General features: G+C 41.6%; 1 protein-coding gene across 1 annotated transcript in view; it reads left to right on the top strand.

Moving 5' to 3' along the window:
- The window catches only part of LOC120059271 (guanine nucleotide-binding protein G(I)/G(S)/G(T) subunit beta-1), a 61175-nt gene that overhangs the window by 22250 nt on the left and 20344 nt on the right, over positions 1 to 18581 (top strand). Inside the window, exons 2-3 of the mRNA XM_039008189.1 lie at positions 16783 to 16889; positions 18383 to 18421. Of these exons, the coding sequence (XP_038864117.1) occupies positions 16833 to 16889; positions 18383 to 18421 (96 nt within the window). The 5' untranslated portion in view covers positions 16783 to 16832. The remainder of the gene's footprint in view (positions 1 to 16782; positions 16890 to 18382; positions 18422 to 18581) is intronic.

The following is an 18581-nucleotide window of genomic DNA, read 5'->3' on the forward strand; positions in this document are numbered from 1 at the left end:
CTTGTAGTTCAATAGAAAAAGAACTTCAAATCACATTTTATTTGTCACATACTTTATCAATAACATGTGTAGGCTTACTGAAGGGGCCTACACATGCAACAATGCAGAGAAATAATAACACAAGGAATAAATACACAATTTGTAACGGTAACTTGGCTGTATACACAGGGTACCTAGTCGGGGCAGGGGTACAAGGTAATTGAGGTAGATATGCACATAAACACAGTGCATTCGGAAAGTATTCAGGCCCCTTAATTTCCCCTTCATTTTGTTACAATACAGCCATATTCTAAAATTGATAAAAATGTTTTCCCCCTTATCCATTTACACACTACCACATAATGACAAAGCAGAATTTTTTTTTGCAAATGTATACAAAAACCCCGGAAATATCACAATTACATAAGTATTCAGACTCTTAACAGAGTACTTTGAAGTACCTTTGACAGCGATTACAGCCTTGAGTCTTCTCGGGTATGACTACAAGCTTAGTACACCTGTATTTGGGGAGTTTCTCCCATTTCTTCTCTGCATATCCTCTCAATCTATGTCAGGTTGGATGGGGAGCGTCGCTGCACAGCTGATTTCAGGTCTCTCCAGAGATGTTCGATCGGATTCAAGTCTGACCTCTGGCTGGGCCACTCAAGGACATTCAGTGAAGCCACCCCTGCATTGTCTTGGCTGTGTGCTTAGGGTTGTTGTCCTGTTGGAAGGTTAACCTTTTCCCCAGTCTGTGGTTCTGAGCTCTCTGGAGCAGGTTTTCATCAAGGATCTCTCTGTACTTTGCTCTGTTCATCTTTCCCTCGATCCTGACTATTCTCCCAGTCCCTGCCACTGAAAAACCTGCCCACAGCATGATGCTGCCGCCACCATACTTCACCGTAGGGATAATGCCAGGTTTCCTCCAGACATGAAGCTTGGCATTCAGGTCAAGTTCAATCTTGGTTTCATCAGACCAGAGAATCTAGTTTCTCATGCGCTGAGAGTCTTTAGGTGCCTTTTGGCAAGACCAAGCGGGCTGTCCTATGCTTTTTACTTAGGAGTGGCTTCCGTCATGTGCCACTCTACCATAAAGGCCTAATTGGAGTGCTGCAGAGGAGGTTGTCTTTCTGGAACGTTCTCCCATTTCCACAGAGGAACTCTATAGCTCTGTCAGAGTGACCATTGGGTCCTTGGTCACCTCCCTGAACAAGGCCTTTCTCCCCCTGATTGCTCAGTTTGGCCGGGCGGCCAGCTCTAGGAAGATTCTTGGTGTTTCTAAACTTCTTCCATTTATGAATGATGGAGGACACTGTGTTCTTGGGGACCTTCAATGCTGCAGACATTTTTGGGTATCCTTCCCCAGATCGATGCCTCGACACAATCATGTCTTGGAGCTCTACGGACAATTCCTTCGACCTCGTGGCTTGGTTTTTGCTCTGACATGCTCTTTCAACTGTGGGACCTTATATAGACAGGTGTGTGCCTTTTCTAAATCATGTTCAATCAATTGAATTTACCACAGGTGGACTGCAATGAATTGGTATAAACATCTGAAAGATGATCAATGAAAATAGGATGCACTTGAGCTCAATTTTGAGTCTCATGGCAAAAGATCTGAATATTTATGTAAATAAGGTATTTTAGTTTTTTTATTTCTAATAAATTTGTAACAAAAATCTAAAACCTGTATTCACTCTGTCATTATCGCTTTTAGAATAAGACCGTAATGTAACAAGATGTGGTAAGTCAAGGGGTCTGAATACTTTCCGAAGGCACTGTAGGTAGGGGTAGAGTGACTAGACAACAGGATACATAATAAGCAGTATCAGCAGCGTATGTGATGAGTCAAAAGTGTTGGTGCAAAAGGGGGTCAATGCGGATGGTCTATGTAGCTATTTGGTTAACTATTTGTCAGTCTTATGGCTTGGGGGTAGAACCTGTTCAGGGTCCTGTTGGTTCCAGACATGGTCCACCACTTGCCGTGCAGTAGCAGAGAGAAGTCTGTGACTTGGGTGGCTGAAGTCTTTGACAATTGTTAGGGCCTTCTTGGTATAGAGGTCCTGGATGGCAGGTAGCTCAGCCCCAGTGATTTACTTGGCCTTATGCACTACCTTCTGTAGCGCTTTGCGTTTGGATGCCAAGTAGTTACCATACCAAGAGGTGACTCAGCCAGTCAAGATGCTCTCAATTGTGCAGCTGCAGAACTTTTTGTGGATCTGAGGGCCCATATTAAATATTTTCTAGCGTACTTACTGTGATGATCATTTCAGGTCACACTGAGCTAGTGTTGAATGATTTTTTTGAATGTGGAATAGGCTAAATGTGGAATAATTTGACTGAGGACTAGTGTGTCAATCTACGTGTGCTGCAGCAGCCTCAGCTGAGCTCACCATCCACAGCACCTCTTGCTGCTCAGGCAAGCAGTAGCCTCTGTGGCTTGGTGCTGTGGCACACAATAGAACAGGGACCGAGCATCCGACCATGGTCAAACACTGGAGTTTTGCTTGCAGACCGGTCAGATGGTATTTGTCACATGTCTGGAGTATTACCCGAAGGGAGAGGGTGATTGAAAGAGATTGTTTTGGGAGGATGCGCTGTCGCCACTTCCGCTAGGTGTTTCGACAGAGGGAGAGAGACAAGCAGCAAAGGAAACACCCTTTGAGAGGAAACGCCCGTTCAGAGGCTCCACGCTGCACTTCCTGGTGAAGAGGGAGTGTGCTGACATACACCAAATAAATGGCTGAAGTACTGACATGCAGACAGTCTCACTGTGTAACATCATGGAAGGAAGATCCGTCCACTACTCCTCTCGCTTTTAGAAATGAGCAAATCTGGTCATGAGGTAAATAGCGCCCAAGGAATAGTAATGCGACGGTGTGAAGTCTAAGATCAGCCAGGCAGGAAGGAGTAACGCCACATCATGCAGGGGAGGAGTGGGGCAGCTGGGAAGGGGTCTTTAATTATTAAGACCAACCCCCTCCTCCTCACCCCCATGCTGCTTCAACAGGGCCTCATGGTTAATACTTAATACATGGCACAGTTTGGTGAGAGGCAGGATTTAACTCTCACACACTGACCAAATCTCAGCCAGTTCAACATTAAGATTTCCTACACCACACTTTTTCTATTTTCAAATGCTGCCCCAATTTCACACCAATGTAGCTGACGGTACCATTAGATTAGGTGGGTAGATTGATAGTCAGGGAAGTCATCATTATGTCATAAAATATATGGTTGTTTTGTCAGAGCCTCGTGTGAAGTGTCCATGGTATCAAGCATACCAGTGGTGAAACATCCACAGGCCACCGTCGATGTTTTCAGAGCCATTTCCTAGATTTAGGGAGCATGAGTTTTCTGATCTGTATAACAACAATAAGGGCTGTCATGGGTTAATGTGTTAATTACAGTTACCTTTTAAGTGTTTTTTTTTTTTTAAATCTTCATTTTTTTCACCAAAAAATGTGCTTCCACACGATCTCTTTTAAGCACCACGCATCCTGTTTCTTTAGATGACAGCTAAAACTTACTTTGTAGTTATGCTGAAGTTAGCTAGCTAACCTAAAACAAGACTGTTTAGAATTAAAACATTTTATTTAACCTTTTATTTAACTATGAATGCCATGGCTGAATGCCTAGATTGAGCAACTCATTTCCCACAATGATTTTAATCATTTACATTTAAGTCATTTAGCAGACGCTCTTATCCAGAGCGACTTACAAGTACATACATTCATATTTTTTTTTTTTTGTACTGGCCCCCCGTGGGAATCGAACCCACAACCCTGGCGTTGCAAGCGCCATGCTCTACCAACTGAGCCACACGGGGCCCTAATCAGAACATAACTTCCATTCCATTTAGCTACTGTTTCTGTTGTAGTTTTCAGGTCAAAAGATTAAAGCAAAGGATCCCAATTCTAGTACAGTAGCAGCTTGTGACTAGTAGGGCTGTGACGATTATGGAATTTTGGATAACTTTTGTCATGAAACGTAATGTTTTTTTCGTTTTATTCAGAAAATAACTTATCTGTTGTGACTGAGTTGATGCGTCCTCTCCTTCAGTTCAGTAGCCTATCAAACTTTTATGCATGTAACTGCGTAGGACTGTCATAACTGTGTGCACAGTGCGGGAGACATAGCTACTCGCGCCAACGAGAGGTAGGCCGATCCCTGTTTCTGGTAGGTTATTCGTACATCTGCGTGGCACCTTCAGCATTCAGATGCTTGTAAAATGACTTCCGCAATGTCAAGTCACAGGCTTTATTAGTTGAGTTACAACCAACGTAACTCATTGTTACCAAGTGTGCTGTAGAATTATTTTTATTTTTTTACTGAGTTGTGTAGCCTACCGGAATGGACACAACTAGGGCTGTGGCGGTCACGAAATTGTCAGCCGGTGATTGTTAAGCAAATAACTTCTTATGGCTTAAATCCCGTTAACGGGATAGATATGACAACAGCCAGTGAAAGTGCAGGGTGCCAAATTCAAACAAATCTCATAATTAAAATTCCTCAAACATACAAGTATTTTACACAATTTTAAAGATAACCTTGTTGTTAATCCCACCATAGTGTCTGATTTCAAAAAGGCTTTACGACGAAAGCACACCAAACGATTGTTAGGTCAGTAAGTTACCTAGTCACAGAAAAACACAGCCATTTTTCCAGCCGAAGAGAGGAGTCACAAAAAGCAGAAATAGAGATAAAATGAATCACTAACCTTTGACGATCTTCATCAAATGACACTCATAGGACTTCATGTTACACAATACATGTGTGTTTTGTTCGATAAAGTTCATATTTATATCCAGAAATGTCAGTATACATTGGTGTGTTACGTTCAGTAATGTTTTGCTTCCAAAACATCCGGTGATTTTACAGAGCCACATCAATTTACAGAAATACTCATCATAAATGTAGATAAACACAAGTGTTATGCATGGAACTTTAGATAAACTTCTCCTTAATGCAACCGCTGTGTCAGATTTTAAAAAAAACTTTACCGAAAAAGCACACCATGTAATAATCTGAGTACGGCGCTCAGACACAATAACAAGCCATACAGATATCCGGCATGTTGTGGAGTCAACAGAAGTCAGAAATAACATAAATATTCACTTACCTTTGATCTTCATCAGAATGCACTCCCAGGAATCCCAGTTCCACAATAAATGTTTGTTTTGTAAGATAAAGTCCATTTATGTCCAAATACCTCCTTTTGTTCGCGCCTTTAGTTCACAAATCCAAATTCACGACGTGCAGGCCAGACAAAGTCAAAGAATTCCAGTACAGTTCGTAGAAACATGTCAAACAATGTATAGAATCAATCTTTAGGATGTTTTTAACATAAATCTTCAATAATGTTTCAACCGGAGATTTCCTTCGTCTTTAGAAATGCAATGGAACGCAGCTACCTCTCACGGGAGCGCACCTGAATGAGCTCATGGCACTCTGGCAGACCTCTTACTCATTCAACTCTCATTCTCTCCCACCTCACAGTAGAAGCCTGAAACAAGGTTCTAAAGACTGTTGACATCTAGTGGAAGCCGTAGGAAGTGCAATCGGACCAAATGTACACTATCTTGGATAGGCAAAGAGTTGAAAAACTACAAACCTCAGATTTCCCACTTCCTGGTTGGATTTTTTCTCAGGTTTTGGCCTGCCATATGAGTTCTGTTATACTCACAGACATCATTCAAACAGTTTTAGAAACGTCAGAGTGTTTTCTATCCAAATCTACTAATAATATGCATATCTTAGCGTCTGGGCCTGAGTAGCAGGCAGTTTACTCTGGGCACCTTATTCACCCAAGCCATAAGAAGATAACTGTCATTCTCACGGTAGTTGACTGTTAATTAACAAACACATTTAGCATCTCCTGGCTTCCATGCAAAAAAGTAGGATACATTCATGTAATATAGCCTACACCTTCACAATAAATCCATTATTTTATACAGGTCTAAAGAAACATGATATGAAGAGAATGTAGTCTATTTCAGAAGAAAATAATAGCATACTCTGAGTTGTCCTTATGCTAGGTCCTGATGTGGCTATGCCAAATGGCTGTGGGCTACACTAGTTATTTTAGTATGAAGAATACTACTATATGCTTAATTTAGAGTTCTTAATATAACTTTAGTTGTTCTACAAACGTTGGCCTCTCCATCACATGATCGGGTTTTTCTCACAGGCTACAATGGAAGACAGACACATCGGGGACGCAACTGCGCGTGTCCTTATTCAATTCCGAGGTGCTTATTCAAATTCTCTCCACATTTAGTTTATCAGCCAACAAGATGAGTAGGCCAAGCAAACAGCAAAAGCTCTAGCATATGTCAATTTACTATCCCCCATAGTACAAAAGTCGACTTACTCTGTGCAAGAAATACATTTTCCAAACATAGTCTTGGACAGTTGTGGGGTGCAATAGATCCCAAATTAAACTAGATCCCAAATAAAACTATTAGGCGAAGGTCGAGAGCCGAGCGTTCTCCGAAACACGACCCAGCCAAGCTGCACTGCTTCTTGACACAATGCCCGCTTAACCCGGAAGCCAGCCGCGCCAATGTGTCGGAGGAAACGCCATACACCTGGCTATCGTGTCAACGTGCATGCGCCTGGCCCGCCACAGGAGTCACTAGTGCGCGTTGGGACAAGGACATCCCGGCTGGCCAAACCCTCCCCTAACCCGGATGACGCTGGGCCAATTGTGCGCTGCACCATGTGTCTCCCGGTCGCAGCTGGCTCCTCGAACGAGGATCTCTAGTAGCACTGCGATGCAGTGCCTTAGACCGCTGCGCCACTAGGGAGGATCTTCTCGTGAAGTGTTTTGATATAGATTTTCTAATACATTTGCGTTGATGTCTGAATGATTAGAGGGACAATAGAGTGCTGAGTACCAGGCATTTAGCAAGTTTGGTAGGCTACTATTGACCAGCAGCAACATCAGAGCTTGGAGAAGCCTAATTACCGTGACTATGACTAAACGGTTACATGGAATTTGACTGCCTTCATGACTCGTGACCGCCAGTGTGGCGGTAATATTTCGATTATTCCGGTTTACCATAAGAAGTAGTTTTGGTAGTTTTGCTTTAAAAAGTCAGTGTATTTGGTCACTTTTAAATGAACATGATAATTTCATAAAGGACCGCAATAATTTTTGCGAGCTGCACATGGTCGTATTCATAGGTCAGTGGGAGAAGCTCTCTGTAAAATTCAAAATTGTCTTATTTTGAGACTGGGTAAAATGCATTGCATTAATTGGCTAAATGTCTTCTAATTTCTAACGATGAATATTGACATAGTAGCATACTAGCTCAAGTCATTTTTGCAGATTGAAGATAAGTTAATCAGTGGGGGATGGTGATTTCAGATTAAAAGTGGGTGGACAAAAAGCATACATTTCCCCCACCCGTGGTAGATGCTCAGTCTGCCATATGGCTCAGCTCAGGTGCCTACACACACACACACACACACACACTGAGGGCCACTCTGGTTAGCAAAGTCATCTCTGACAGAGCCATCTCAGAGAGGCCCAGTTTGAGCTCCCATCAGCAGCAGATTAATTTACATAGAAAAAGGAATGTGTTCACGCAACAACAAAACATTGGTGTATCGTATCCAGCCGAATCACATTAGGGGAACGAACTAATCAAAACGAATCGCACCGAACAAATGTATTGTTCCTGTATCGTGTCGGACCCATGTATCTAGATGCATATCGAATCGTTCATGAAAGGAGAGATGCACATTCCTACTATCTACTTGAAAATAAAGTTGAACCCCCGCCCTCCTCCTAAAAGGAATGTATTATGACGATATGTTTATCGTCCATAATTGACGGTTACATGATTATACAGTTATTGTCCCAGCACTAGTGACTAGTTCATGTGGAAGAACATGGATAAGAAGTAGCCTAGGCTAAATCTAATAGCTGTAGCTATTATATTTTACATGAACTTTTATATCAGACCTGGCTGATTTTTTATTTTTTATTTTCGTAGAATACGGTTTCTTCCCCTATAATCAAAATAGATTATACCTACAACCCATGTAATGTGTTTTAAATTAACATGTTTAATTAGGGTCAAATTTGAATGATTTATAAAGTTGCCATTAATCATAATTCATTAGAGAACCATGCAATTAACTCGATTTTATTTGTTTGACAGACCTATACGTTTCAAAACCTGAAATTTGAAACAATCGGGGATGATAGTGATAAGCCCGTAGAAATCCTTGGCCAAGTCCACTCAACTTATGACCACTTGGACTCTCAATTTAGTCTGTAATAAATGTCAAGATGATAAACTTAAGAGTCAATAACCACAAGGCAAACGGAGTTTGTCAGTGTTGGTTTTGGGTTAAATGAATGGCCACTGTGTGTGTGTGTGGCCATCAGACCTGGGTTAAAATAACTATTTAAGATATCTCAATTACTTTCACATACATTCGAATTAAGTATTTGGAAATACACCTGGAACGTTAAACCTAGGTAATTTGACAAACAGTTGAAGTTGGAAGTTTACATACACCTTAGCCAAATACATTTAAACTCAGTTTTTCACAATTCTGGACATTTAATCCTAGTATAAATTCCCTATCTTAGGTCAGTTAGGATCACTACTTTATTTTAAGAATGTGAAATGTCAGAATAATAGTAGAGAATTATTTATTTCAGCTTTTATTTCTTTCATCACATTGCCAGTGGGTCAGAAGTTTACATACACTCAATTAGTATTTGGTAGTATTGCCTAACTTGGGTCAAATGTTTCAGGTAGCCTTCCACAAGCTTCCCACAATAAGTTGGGTGAATTTTGGCCCATTCCTCCTGACAGAGCTGGTGTAACTGAGTCAGGTTTGTAGGCCTCCTTGCTCGCACACGCTTTTTCAGTTCTGGCCACAAATTTTCTATAGGATTGAGGTCAGGGCTTTGTGATGGCCACTCCAATATCTTGACTTTGTTGTCCTTAAGCCATTTTGTCACAACTTTGGAAGTATGCTTGGGGTCATTGTCCATTTGGAAGACCCATTTGCGACCAAGCTTTAACTTCCTGGCTGATGTCTTGAGATGTTGTTTCAATATATCCACATAATTTTCCTCCCTCATGATGCCATCTATTTTGTGAAGTGCACCAGTCCCTCCTGCAGCAAAGTACCCCCCACAACATGATGCTGCCACCCCCGTGCTTCACGGTTGGGATGGTGTTCTTCGGCTTGCAAGCCTCCCCCTTTTTCCTCCAAACACAACGATGGTCATTATGGCCAAACAGTTCTATTTTTGTTTCATCAGACCAGAGGACATTTCCCCAAAAAGTACAATCTTTGTCCCCATATGCAGTTGCAAACCGTAGTCTGGCTTTTTTATGGCGGTTTTGGAGCAGTGGCTTCTTCCTTGCTGAGCAGCCTTTTAGGTTATGTCGATATAGGACTCGTTTTACTGTGGATATAGATACTTTTGTACCCGTTTCATCCAGCATCTTCACAAGGTCCTTTGCTGTTCTGGGATTGATTTGCACTTTTCGCACCATAGTACGTTCATCTCTAGGAGACGGAACGCGTCTCCTTCCTGAGCGGTATGATGGCTGCGTGGTCCCATGGTGTTTATACTTACGTGGTACCTTCAGGCGTTTTGGAAATTGCTCCCGAGGATGAACCAGACTTGTGGAGGTCTAAAATTTATTTTCTGAGGTCTTGGCTGATTTCTTTTGATTTTCCCATGATGTCAAGCAAAGAGTCACTGAGTTTGAATGTAGACCTTGAAATACATCCACAGGTACACCTCCAATTGACTCAAATGATGTAAATTAGCCTATGAGAAACTTCCAAATCCATGACATCATTTTCTGGAATTTTTCAAGCTGTTTAAAGGCACAGTCAACTTGGTGTATGTAGACTTCTGACCCACTGAAGTTGTGATGCAGTGAGTTAAGTGAAATAATCTGTCTGAAAAATTACTTGTCATGCACAGGGTAGATGTCCTAAATAACTTGCCAAAACCTATAGTTTGTTAACCTCTCTAGGATACGTGAGACGCCCTGTAGCGTCCCACCTCTTCAACAGCCAGTGAAACTGCAGGGCGCCAAATTCAAAACAACAGAAATCCCATAATTATAATTCCTCAAACCTACATGTATTTTACACCATTTTAAAGATACACTTGTTGTAAATCCATCCACAGTGTCCGATTTCAAAAAGGCTTTACGACGAAAGCAAACCAAACGATTATGTTAGGTGAGTGCCTATTCACAGAATAACACAGCCATTTTTCCAGCCAAAGAGAGGATTCACAAAAAGCAGAAATATAGATAAAATGAATCACTAACCTTTGATCTTCATCAGATGACACTCATAGGACTTCATGTTACACAATACATGTAAGTTTTGTTCGGTAAAGTTCATATTTATATCCAAAAATCTGAGTTTACATTGGCGCCTTACGTTCAGAAGTTCCAAAACATCCTTTGATTTTGCAGAGAGCCACATCAATTTACAGGAATACTCATAATAAACATTGCTAAAAGATACAACCGTTATGCATGGAATTTGATGCACTTCTCCTTAATGCAACCGCTGTCAGATTTCAAAAAAGCTTTAGGGAAAAAGCAAACCATGCAATAATCTAAGTAGGTGCTCAATCAAGACACAAATATATCCGCCATTATTGTGCAGTCAACATAAGTCAGAAATAACATTTATAAACATTCACTTACCTTTGATCTTCATCAGAATGCACTCCCAGGAATCCCAGTTCCACAAATGTTTGTTTTGTTTGATAATGTCCATCATTTATGTCCATATTCCTCCATGTTGTTCTAGCGTTCATTACACTTTCCAAACTCACGACGCGCGGGCAAGCCCAGCGGAAAGTACGGACGAAAAGTTTAAAAATTATATTACACTCCGTAAAAACATGACAACGAAGTATTGAATCAATCTTTAGGATGTTTTTAACATAATTCTTCAATAATGTTCCAACCGGAGAATTCCTTTGTCTTCAGAATTGCGATGAACAGAGCTCGCTCTCACATGAACGCGTATGGTCAGCGCATGTTCAGCTCATGATAGACCTTACTCAATCCCCTCTCATTCGCCCCCACGTCACAGTAGAAGCATCAGACAAGGTTCTAAAGACTGTTGACATCTAGTGGAAGCCTTAGGAAGTGCAACATTACCAATATCCCACTATCTTCAATAGGAGCTGAGTTGAAAAACTACAAACCTCAGATTTCCCACTTCCTGGTTGGATTTTTTTCTCAGATATTCTAGCTTTTATGGCTTTGTAGCAGGCCGTTTACTCTGGGCCTGCTTTTCATCCGGACGTGAAAATACTGCCCCCTACCCCAAAGAAGTTAACAAGAAATTTGTGGAGTGGTTGAAAAACATGTTTTAACTCCAACCTAAGTGTATGTAATCTTCCGACCTTCAACTGTAAGTGTGTAGTAGCACCGATCTCTCAGGCTGCAACCTTAAGAGGCTCCCAGCAGTAGCAACAAGGTGACTGGGTCTGTGCGCCTGCTCCGCTGGGTTCTTAATGTTGTGAAGGTTACCACACCCTGTTCCCCTTCACCAAGGGGTTAATTAGCAGGTTTCCTCCCAATCGTCCTCTGCTTGTTAAATCTCATTAGGCTAATCTGGCTCTGTCCTCCCTCCGCCTCTCCTCCCTCTCCTCTATCCTCCTGTGCAGCAGAACATCTCCCTAAATACCCACCCAGCCTTCCTCAGTCCCCTTCTTCATGCCATGGGGAGGCGCTTCCCTCTTCTTTACACCACAACAACCCAATTATGATTCGGCAGTTATCTATACTAGACAAAAATATAAACTTAACGTGTTGGGCCCGTGTTTCATGAGCTTCAGTAAAAGATCCCAGAAGTGCTCCATACGCACAAAGCTTATTTCTCTCAAATTTTTGTACAAATTTGCTTACATCCCTGTTAGAGAGCATTTCTCCTTTGCTAAGAATGCATCCACCTGACAGGGATGGCATATCAAGAAGCTGATTAAACAGTATGATCATTTATACAGGTGCACCGTGTGCAGTTTTGTCACACAACACAATGCCAAAACTGTTGTGTACAATTGGCTTTCTGACTGCAGGAATGTCCACCAGGGAATTGAATGTACATTATTCTACCATCAGCCTCCAACGTCGTTTTAGAGAATTTGGTAATACGGCCAACCGGCCTCACAACCGCAGGCCACGTGTAACCACACCAGCCCAGGACATCCACATCCGGCTTCTTTACCTGCGGGATTGTCTGAGACCAGCCACCCGGACAGCTGATGAAACTGAGGAATATTTCTGTCTGTAATAAAGCCCTTTTGTTGGGAAAAACACATTTTTGATTGGGTGGGCCTGGCTCCCCATTGGTTGGGCCTATGGCCTCCCAGTCCCCACCCATGGCTGCACCCCTACCCAGTCATGTGAAATCCATAGATTAGGGCCTAATGACTTTATTTAAATTGACTGATTTCCTTATATGAACTGTAACTCAGTAAAATCATTGAAATAGTTGTTTATATTTTTGTTCAGTATATTTCCATTTTGAATCAAACCGGTCTGTTTTAATGGTATTTTTTATGTGAATAACGTTTGCGTTTATACTGGGGGTAGGAGAAATTGGGTTCTGAGAAGTGATTTGACTGCTTTGTCTCAGAACCTAGAATGTGATTGGAAAGGTGGCTTAGTAATGACTATCTTATCCACTTTTATTCTGATCAAATCTATAGCTGTTATTGCATGTGAAGTAATTGCCACTGGATGCTTTTGAAAATGAAGGAATTCCTCAACAGTTTCTATGATTCGTTTATTAGGCTTTCCTATGCCAAATAGCAGTACAATGTGGAATCAGGGCTTGATAAGGTAGTAAATGCTGATTTGCTTCATAGGAAGAAGTAATGCCTTTAAAGCGCTGGTCCCCCCTAATTTCACTTCCCTCTCCCTATGTCACTGCATTGTGCTTGATGGAGCCAATAGAACTGGCTGGAAAATGTGAAGTCTGCTTCCCTCCTCCACCACCTCTCTAAAAATAGCCGGCTGAGAGAGAAGGCAGCAGCATAGAGACACACTATCAGTGGGCCTGCCAGCGGTTTCAACACACTCCCACCACCAGAACAGAAAAAGGCCCTCTGAATCACACCTCTGCCGCCATCACAGAGCTCCCCCACAAATAAATATCACACTTACATCACCAATGTAGTCTCCCCAGGCTGCCCCTAAATCCCACTTCTGCCACCATTTACAGACCCCCCCCCTCCACTCATATTTCTGCCACCATGGTTGGTTTCAATGCCATCTGTTTGACCAATTTGGTTTGTATATATTCCATCTCAGCATATTAATGCCCCCTTTTTTTTCTTCATGTAACTGACTATTGTAATGGGATTTATAATCTTATTTTGTCACCACCAACATCCAATATAGCACAATAAATAAATCTTAGACATCCCTAAGCTTACTCAAGGCACCCTGTAGTAGGGCTGGGCTGTATACCGTTTATTGCGATAAACCGGTATTGATGCACGGACCGATTTGGGTTTTTACTTTACCTTCTATACCAGTATTTGAATGTTAGGTTTGCTAAATGTGATACGGAGTGTGTAACGTCCATTTTATAGTTTACTTCGCTACTTGAGTTCTCTCTCCACTCTATGCCGCTTTCCACACAGACCTAGCCACGCTTCCTGTCACTCAAGGAGCGCATTTGAAGTTTTTCAACCACGAGACACTTGAGTTCAGTCTGCATGGTCAATGCATATGCAACACTGTTGATGACAACGATACATTTGTCACTGCTTCTTAATATAAATCTACTAGCATTCTAATTACACTATTAGCCTGTGTTTCTTACATCAGCAAACAGCTCATTTGTCTTTTCTTAGCAAGTTGTTCCTAAATCTTGTTAGCCGTTAATGCTAATCGCTAGCTAGCTAATACATGTACTGAATAAACGCAAGCGTAATTAGCTATACAGCCTGATAATACCAGTGATTGTGTAGACCTAAATCAGCATGTTGTTTGTGCAACAGTGTCTTCTAAATTAGAGGTAAACCGAAAGCAAGCATATGTTAACTACATGAAGTAGTTTAGAGAGAACATTCAATGTAGCCAAAGATTATAGGGTCTCCTAGGAAACACCTATCAACACAGTTTCTACCCTGTCACAATAACTCCTCCCTGGCATTTTCATTCGTTGTCATGTCAAACACTGTATTGAAAGTGCCCACTATTATATTCTAACTATATAATTAGAATAGACATTCTATTCCCATGATTCCAATAATTAACCCAAGTATTTTGCTCTAAATCGCAAGTCGTACTGCAACATTTGGTTAAAAAGAAGGCCCATATTACTTGCCCATATCGTGCAGCCCTACGTGGCAGTGTGGAAATTATCTCAAATGCAGAAATTGATAAATTATTTCTGGGGGGTTGAAGTTGAATTGAACAGTATAAAACATTGAATTGAACAGTATAAATCATAATGGAGAAAGACCCATTTGAAATCACTTAATGTATGTGTTGCCACCCTAGGGTCACACACTACTCATAAAGCAAATTTAGAACTTTTATTATTAAAAAACATAAAATGACGTCAACATTTTTTATTTTTTTATACCGTGATATAATATTTTGTCCATATCGCCCAGCCCTACCCTGTAGTTTAGAATACTCACAGTAGACCTTACTACTCACTTACACTTACAAGACAAAGTGTATTTAGTTGAAATAACGTACAGATCTGCCTGTATGGCTTTGGTTCTGGGAAAGGGCCACACACAGGTCATTCTAACTGGCTCTCGTCAGGGAGAAGACAAGGAGAGTTAGTAATATTATCATGACACATTTTTATCAACACGATTAGGGGGTTAAGTCTCATTGCTTAGAAGTAGACCCAGTTAGCCCGTGAGCCAATCAGGTGGCAGGTAGCTGCTGAGATGGCTCAGGTGTTTGAAGGATAAGGTACTTCATTCAGAAGGTCTCCAAGCTCTTAGAACACACGACCCATACAGAAAAGACCGAGAGAGAGGGAGGTAAGGAAAATAGACGGGATGGTTGAAATGTTTTGCAAAACTCGGAAACTGTTATAGTCTACATACTTGGACTAAGGAATGTGGATATTTGTGTTTCTTTAACTGTGTTGTCAATGACAAAGGTGGATGTAATGGTTTCCCCCCAATGTTTGCACGAAACAGTTTAAAGAAATGCTTCGTTTAAATTTATTACCTATGTACATTGAAGATGTTAAGATCAATTTCCTAATTTGCTGAATTCCTTTATCCCTGTCTTGGTCAAACCTACAAATCGTAAAGCTGGAAGCCTGTTAATGTACTAACACAAAATACATTTTTCTTGTAAAAACCAATGGCAACTGGTTGACGATGACCATGGGTTATTTTTTGATTGTGGAACCAGTTGGTAGAAATGTAAGATGAGCATTGTTGCATAGTGATCGAAGGTAGCATCGGTGCTTAGCAGTCTCGATCAAACGTAGCCTTAGCCAATAATGATCTTCAACCCAGACTGTCAATATGCAGAACTTCCAACTTGTACTGTAGCATTTATCACTACACTAAGTAGCCTATACTTTTGTGTTTGTGTCTCGTCTCCAGACAGTGAAAGTGTCAAGGCTAAGCCCGTCCAGAGGATTGGGGTCAGCGGCATAGCCACTGCTTTTAGGATCATCAGCAGGTTTTGTCTTAACCGGATTTGGTTGGAGGAGCTGAATCAACTGTGTCCCAGGATTACAGGAATGACATTGGGTGGAGAATTCTGAGCCCACTGACCAGGGCCAGAGTGTCTGAGAGCTGAACTAGTGCTTGTCCTTGTCACCTGAGCACCTTTATGCTAGAAGTAGCTCACAGAACCCACCAGGCTTCTCTCTTTTCGCGTTCCAGCCCTCTCCGTTTGGCAAGCCAAAGGAGGGGTATGTTCTCAATGTTTTTGCAGACTCAATGGATTTCCGCCAATGGATTTCAATTTCGCCTCAGTTGTCCAGGAATGGCTACCGGCCACCATATGTTTGCCTCGAGTTGGCCAGTCTCTCGAGAGGGGATGGGATGGGGGATAGAGAAATTCTGCATCATTTTTGGAAATGGTGATCTTTAGCACAAACTAGCTGCAGAATCCTGTTGCTAGGTAACCGTTTCTTGCTGGCAAGGACACATTTTGGTTTCTCTAGGGTTGGGATTCTGGGTTGGGATTCTGTGATTCCCAGTGAGTTTGTGTGACTTTATGAATCTTTCGGGGGGGTGATGTGTGATTCTGAGCAGGAATTGTCTTTACTGTGAATTTTACAGATGCTAGTGTATGCTGAGTCCAAATGCCGAATTTTCTTCTCAACAGTTACGTTCTTGGATGTTACGTGAAAATGTGATAGGAAACTGCTTCATTTTCTTCTTTCACAACACAAAGGTATTAGCTTAAATCTAGTCTACTATTTAGAAATAGCATCTGATCATAACATGGTCTCTATGTCTGGAACATTCAACCCTAGTGCCCTGAGCTTGTCCTTGCTATTTCGGGAATTGCGAATTGAGCCCGTCTCAGGGATTTGGACGCCCACTTGTTAGGGACCCCGTAACAGCTGTTTATTTAGCTGCCTGTGTGTACCAGACCTGGTTTCAGAGGGCGTTTGCTTGAGCCTGCCTGGAGTGCCAGATGGGCTGGGTTTGTACTTTTAGGATTTTATCAGGTTGTAAATACTGTTTGAACCATGGTCTGGTAAGTAACACTAATTGCTAATAGGAAAAACTGTGTGAACAGGGTGTTGAGCTTGTCTCTCCTCTTTCTCGCCCCTCAGATCAGCACGAGTCCCGGCGGCGGAGCGAAGCACCCCATTAGCAGAGGAAAATGAGCGAACTAGACCAGCTACGCCAGGAGGCCGAGCAGCTCAAGAACCAGATCAGAGTAAGTCCCCTACAATCGTCCTCTCCCTGATTTCTTCTCATAAATGCATTGTCTGTGCAGGGATTTTACATAGAGCCACTAGAGGGCACTACAATTCTCGCAGATGTACCTAAAGCCTAACACTAACTTTGTTCTCAGTTGAACATTTACATTTTAGCACTTAAGAATGCTACAATCAGCGTTATCTTCTCTTTTATCAAAATATAACATACTCAAGCATCTGTTTTAGTCTCAGACAATTCTCTTGTAACGAGCTAGCTATTGCTAGTGAAATCTCTGCAAGATGCTAGCTGGATAGCAAAAGTGAGGAAACATTTTTCAGTTGTGATGCGTTTAAACACCAAAAATAACACAATTGGGCTTGTGGTCTAGATTGAAATTGAATTGTTTTGGGAGGTTTAAACGCATCTCATTTTAATAGTGTAGCCATGATCTGACAAATTAACAAAAAGTTGAACTCACAGGGCCTAGAGCCCCACCTTCCTTGCCTTTCTCCCCTTGCTATTGGGCTCCCCTTCTCTACTGAGTGATTACATCACTATGCATGTTTGATGCTCTAGTGTGTTTGGCTTTGCTCTTCACGGCCTGCCTTTTCCGTATCCCACATGATTCAAGGATACAGCAATATGTGATTCAAGGATACAGCAATGCAAACACTGAGATTCAGAATGTGTCTAGTGGCATGTATGTATAGCTATATTTTAGATTTACAAACAGCAAGTTAGAGGAATGTGTAGTATGGTAAGGTGTGTATGTTAGGGAGATTTATCTAAATGTTTGCTGTGTGTGGTGGTCTGATGAGTGTTGCATAGGTATGTGTCTGTAGGATAGATGTTTGTACGAGTATTTCTGTATCCTCAGTGTGTAGAGCCGCATTAAACTGCTGTTCTATTTTTTTGTGTCTTAAGGACCATGTATTCGCTGGGATATGTATAACTTGATTGTTTAGTGTTATGATTTTATAAACAGTTTGTCTAGATATGTTTAGCATGTGGATTTACACTGATGTCACTGCTGTTTTTGTGTCTGTTTTATATGGATTGAGCAACTAGCACCTCAATGGCACAATTTTCTGACTGTTCACATTTATCTTTATTTGAAAGGAAATATGCTTAAGTGCACTGGTTTTCTGTGACATCGGCACATCTTTATGTTAGATAATGGTAAGGCCTTGGTTGGACATGGACCTGCATGGGGATCCATACTTGAGGCCCAAGTAGTGAGCTACCAGATATTAAATGGGCAATGGGATCAGTCAACACTGAGCCCAAATAAGTGGGTTTAGAGAGGCAAGTGATGGTGTTGTTTATCAAGTCAGTGGGAATGGTAATTTTATTACCGTGATGGCTGAAATGATTGGCTCAACACTTTGATTCATTGAGGTGGAATTCTTTGAGAAATTGTCACGTTATCAGAAACTTATGTGGGATAGAATAAGGACTTGTCTATTTAGATCAGTGCTAATGAAATTTAACTTTTTTTGTTACTTCCAGGATGCCAGGAAAGCGTGTGCGGATGCTACCTTGTCTCAGGTAAGAGACCTTCCCACCTTACCCCACAAATAGATCCCGTAGAGTGCAGTTCAGAAATGAGATTGGAGGGGATGGGGAACCACTATAAAGCCTTCCTCATTATTCAGGATACAGGTGAAGGGCCATGTTAAACCTGTTGTCAAAGCCTAGTAAAGTTTAA

Source organism: Salvelinus namaycush, chromosome 14 (assembly GCF_016432855.1).
Source record: "Salvelinus namaycush isolate Seneca chromosome 14, SaNama_1.0, whole genome shotgun sequence".
NCBI classification, from domain to species: Eukaryota; Metazoa; Chordata; class Actinopteri; order Salmoniformes; family Salmonidae; genus Salvelinus; species Salvelinus namaycush.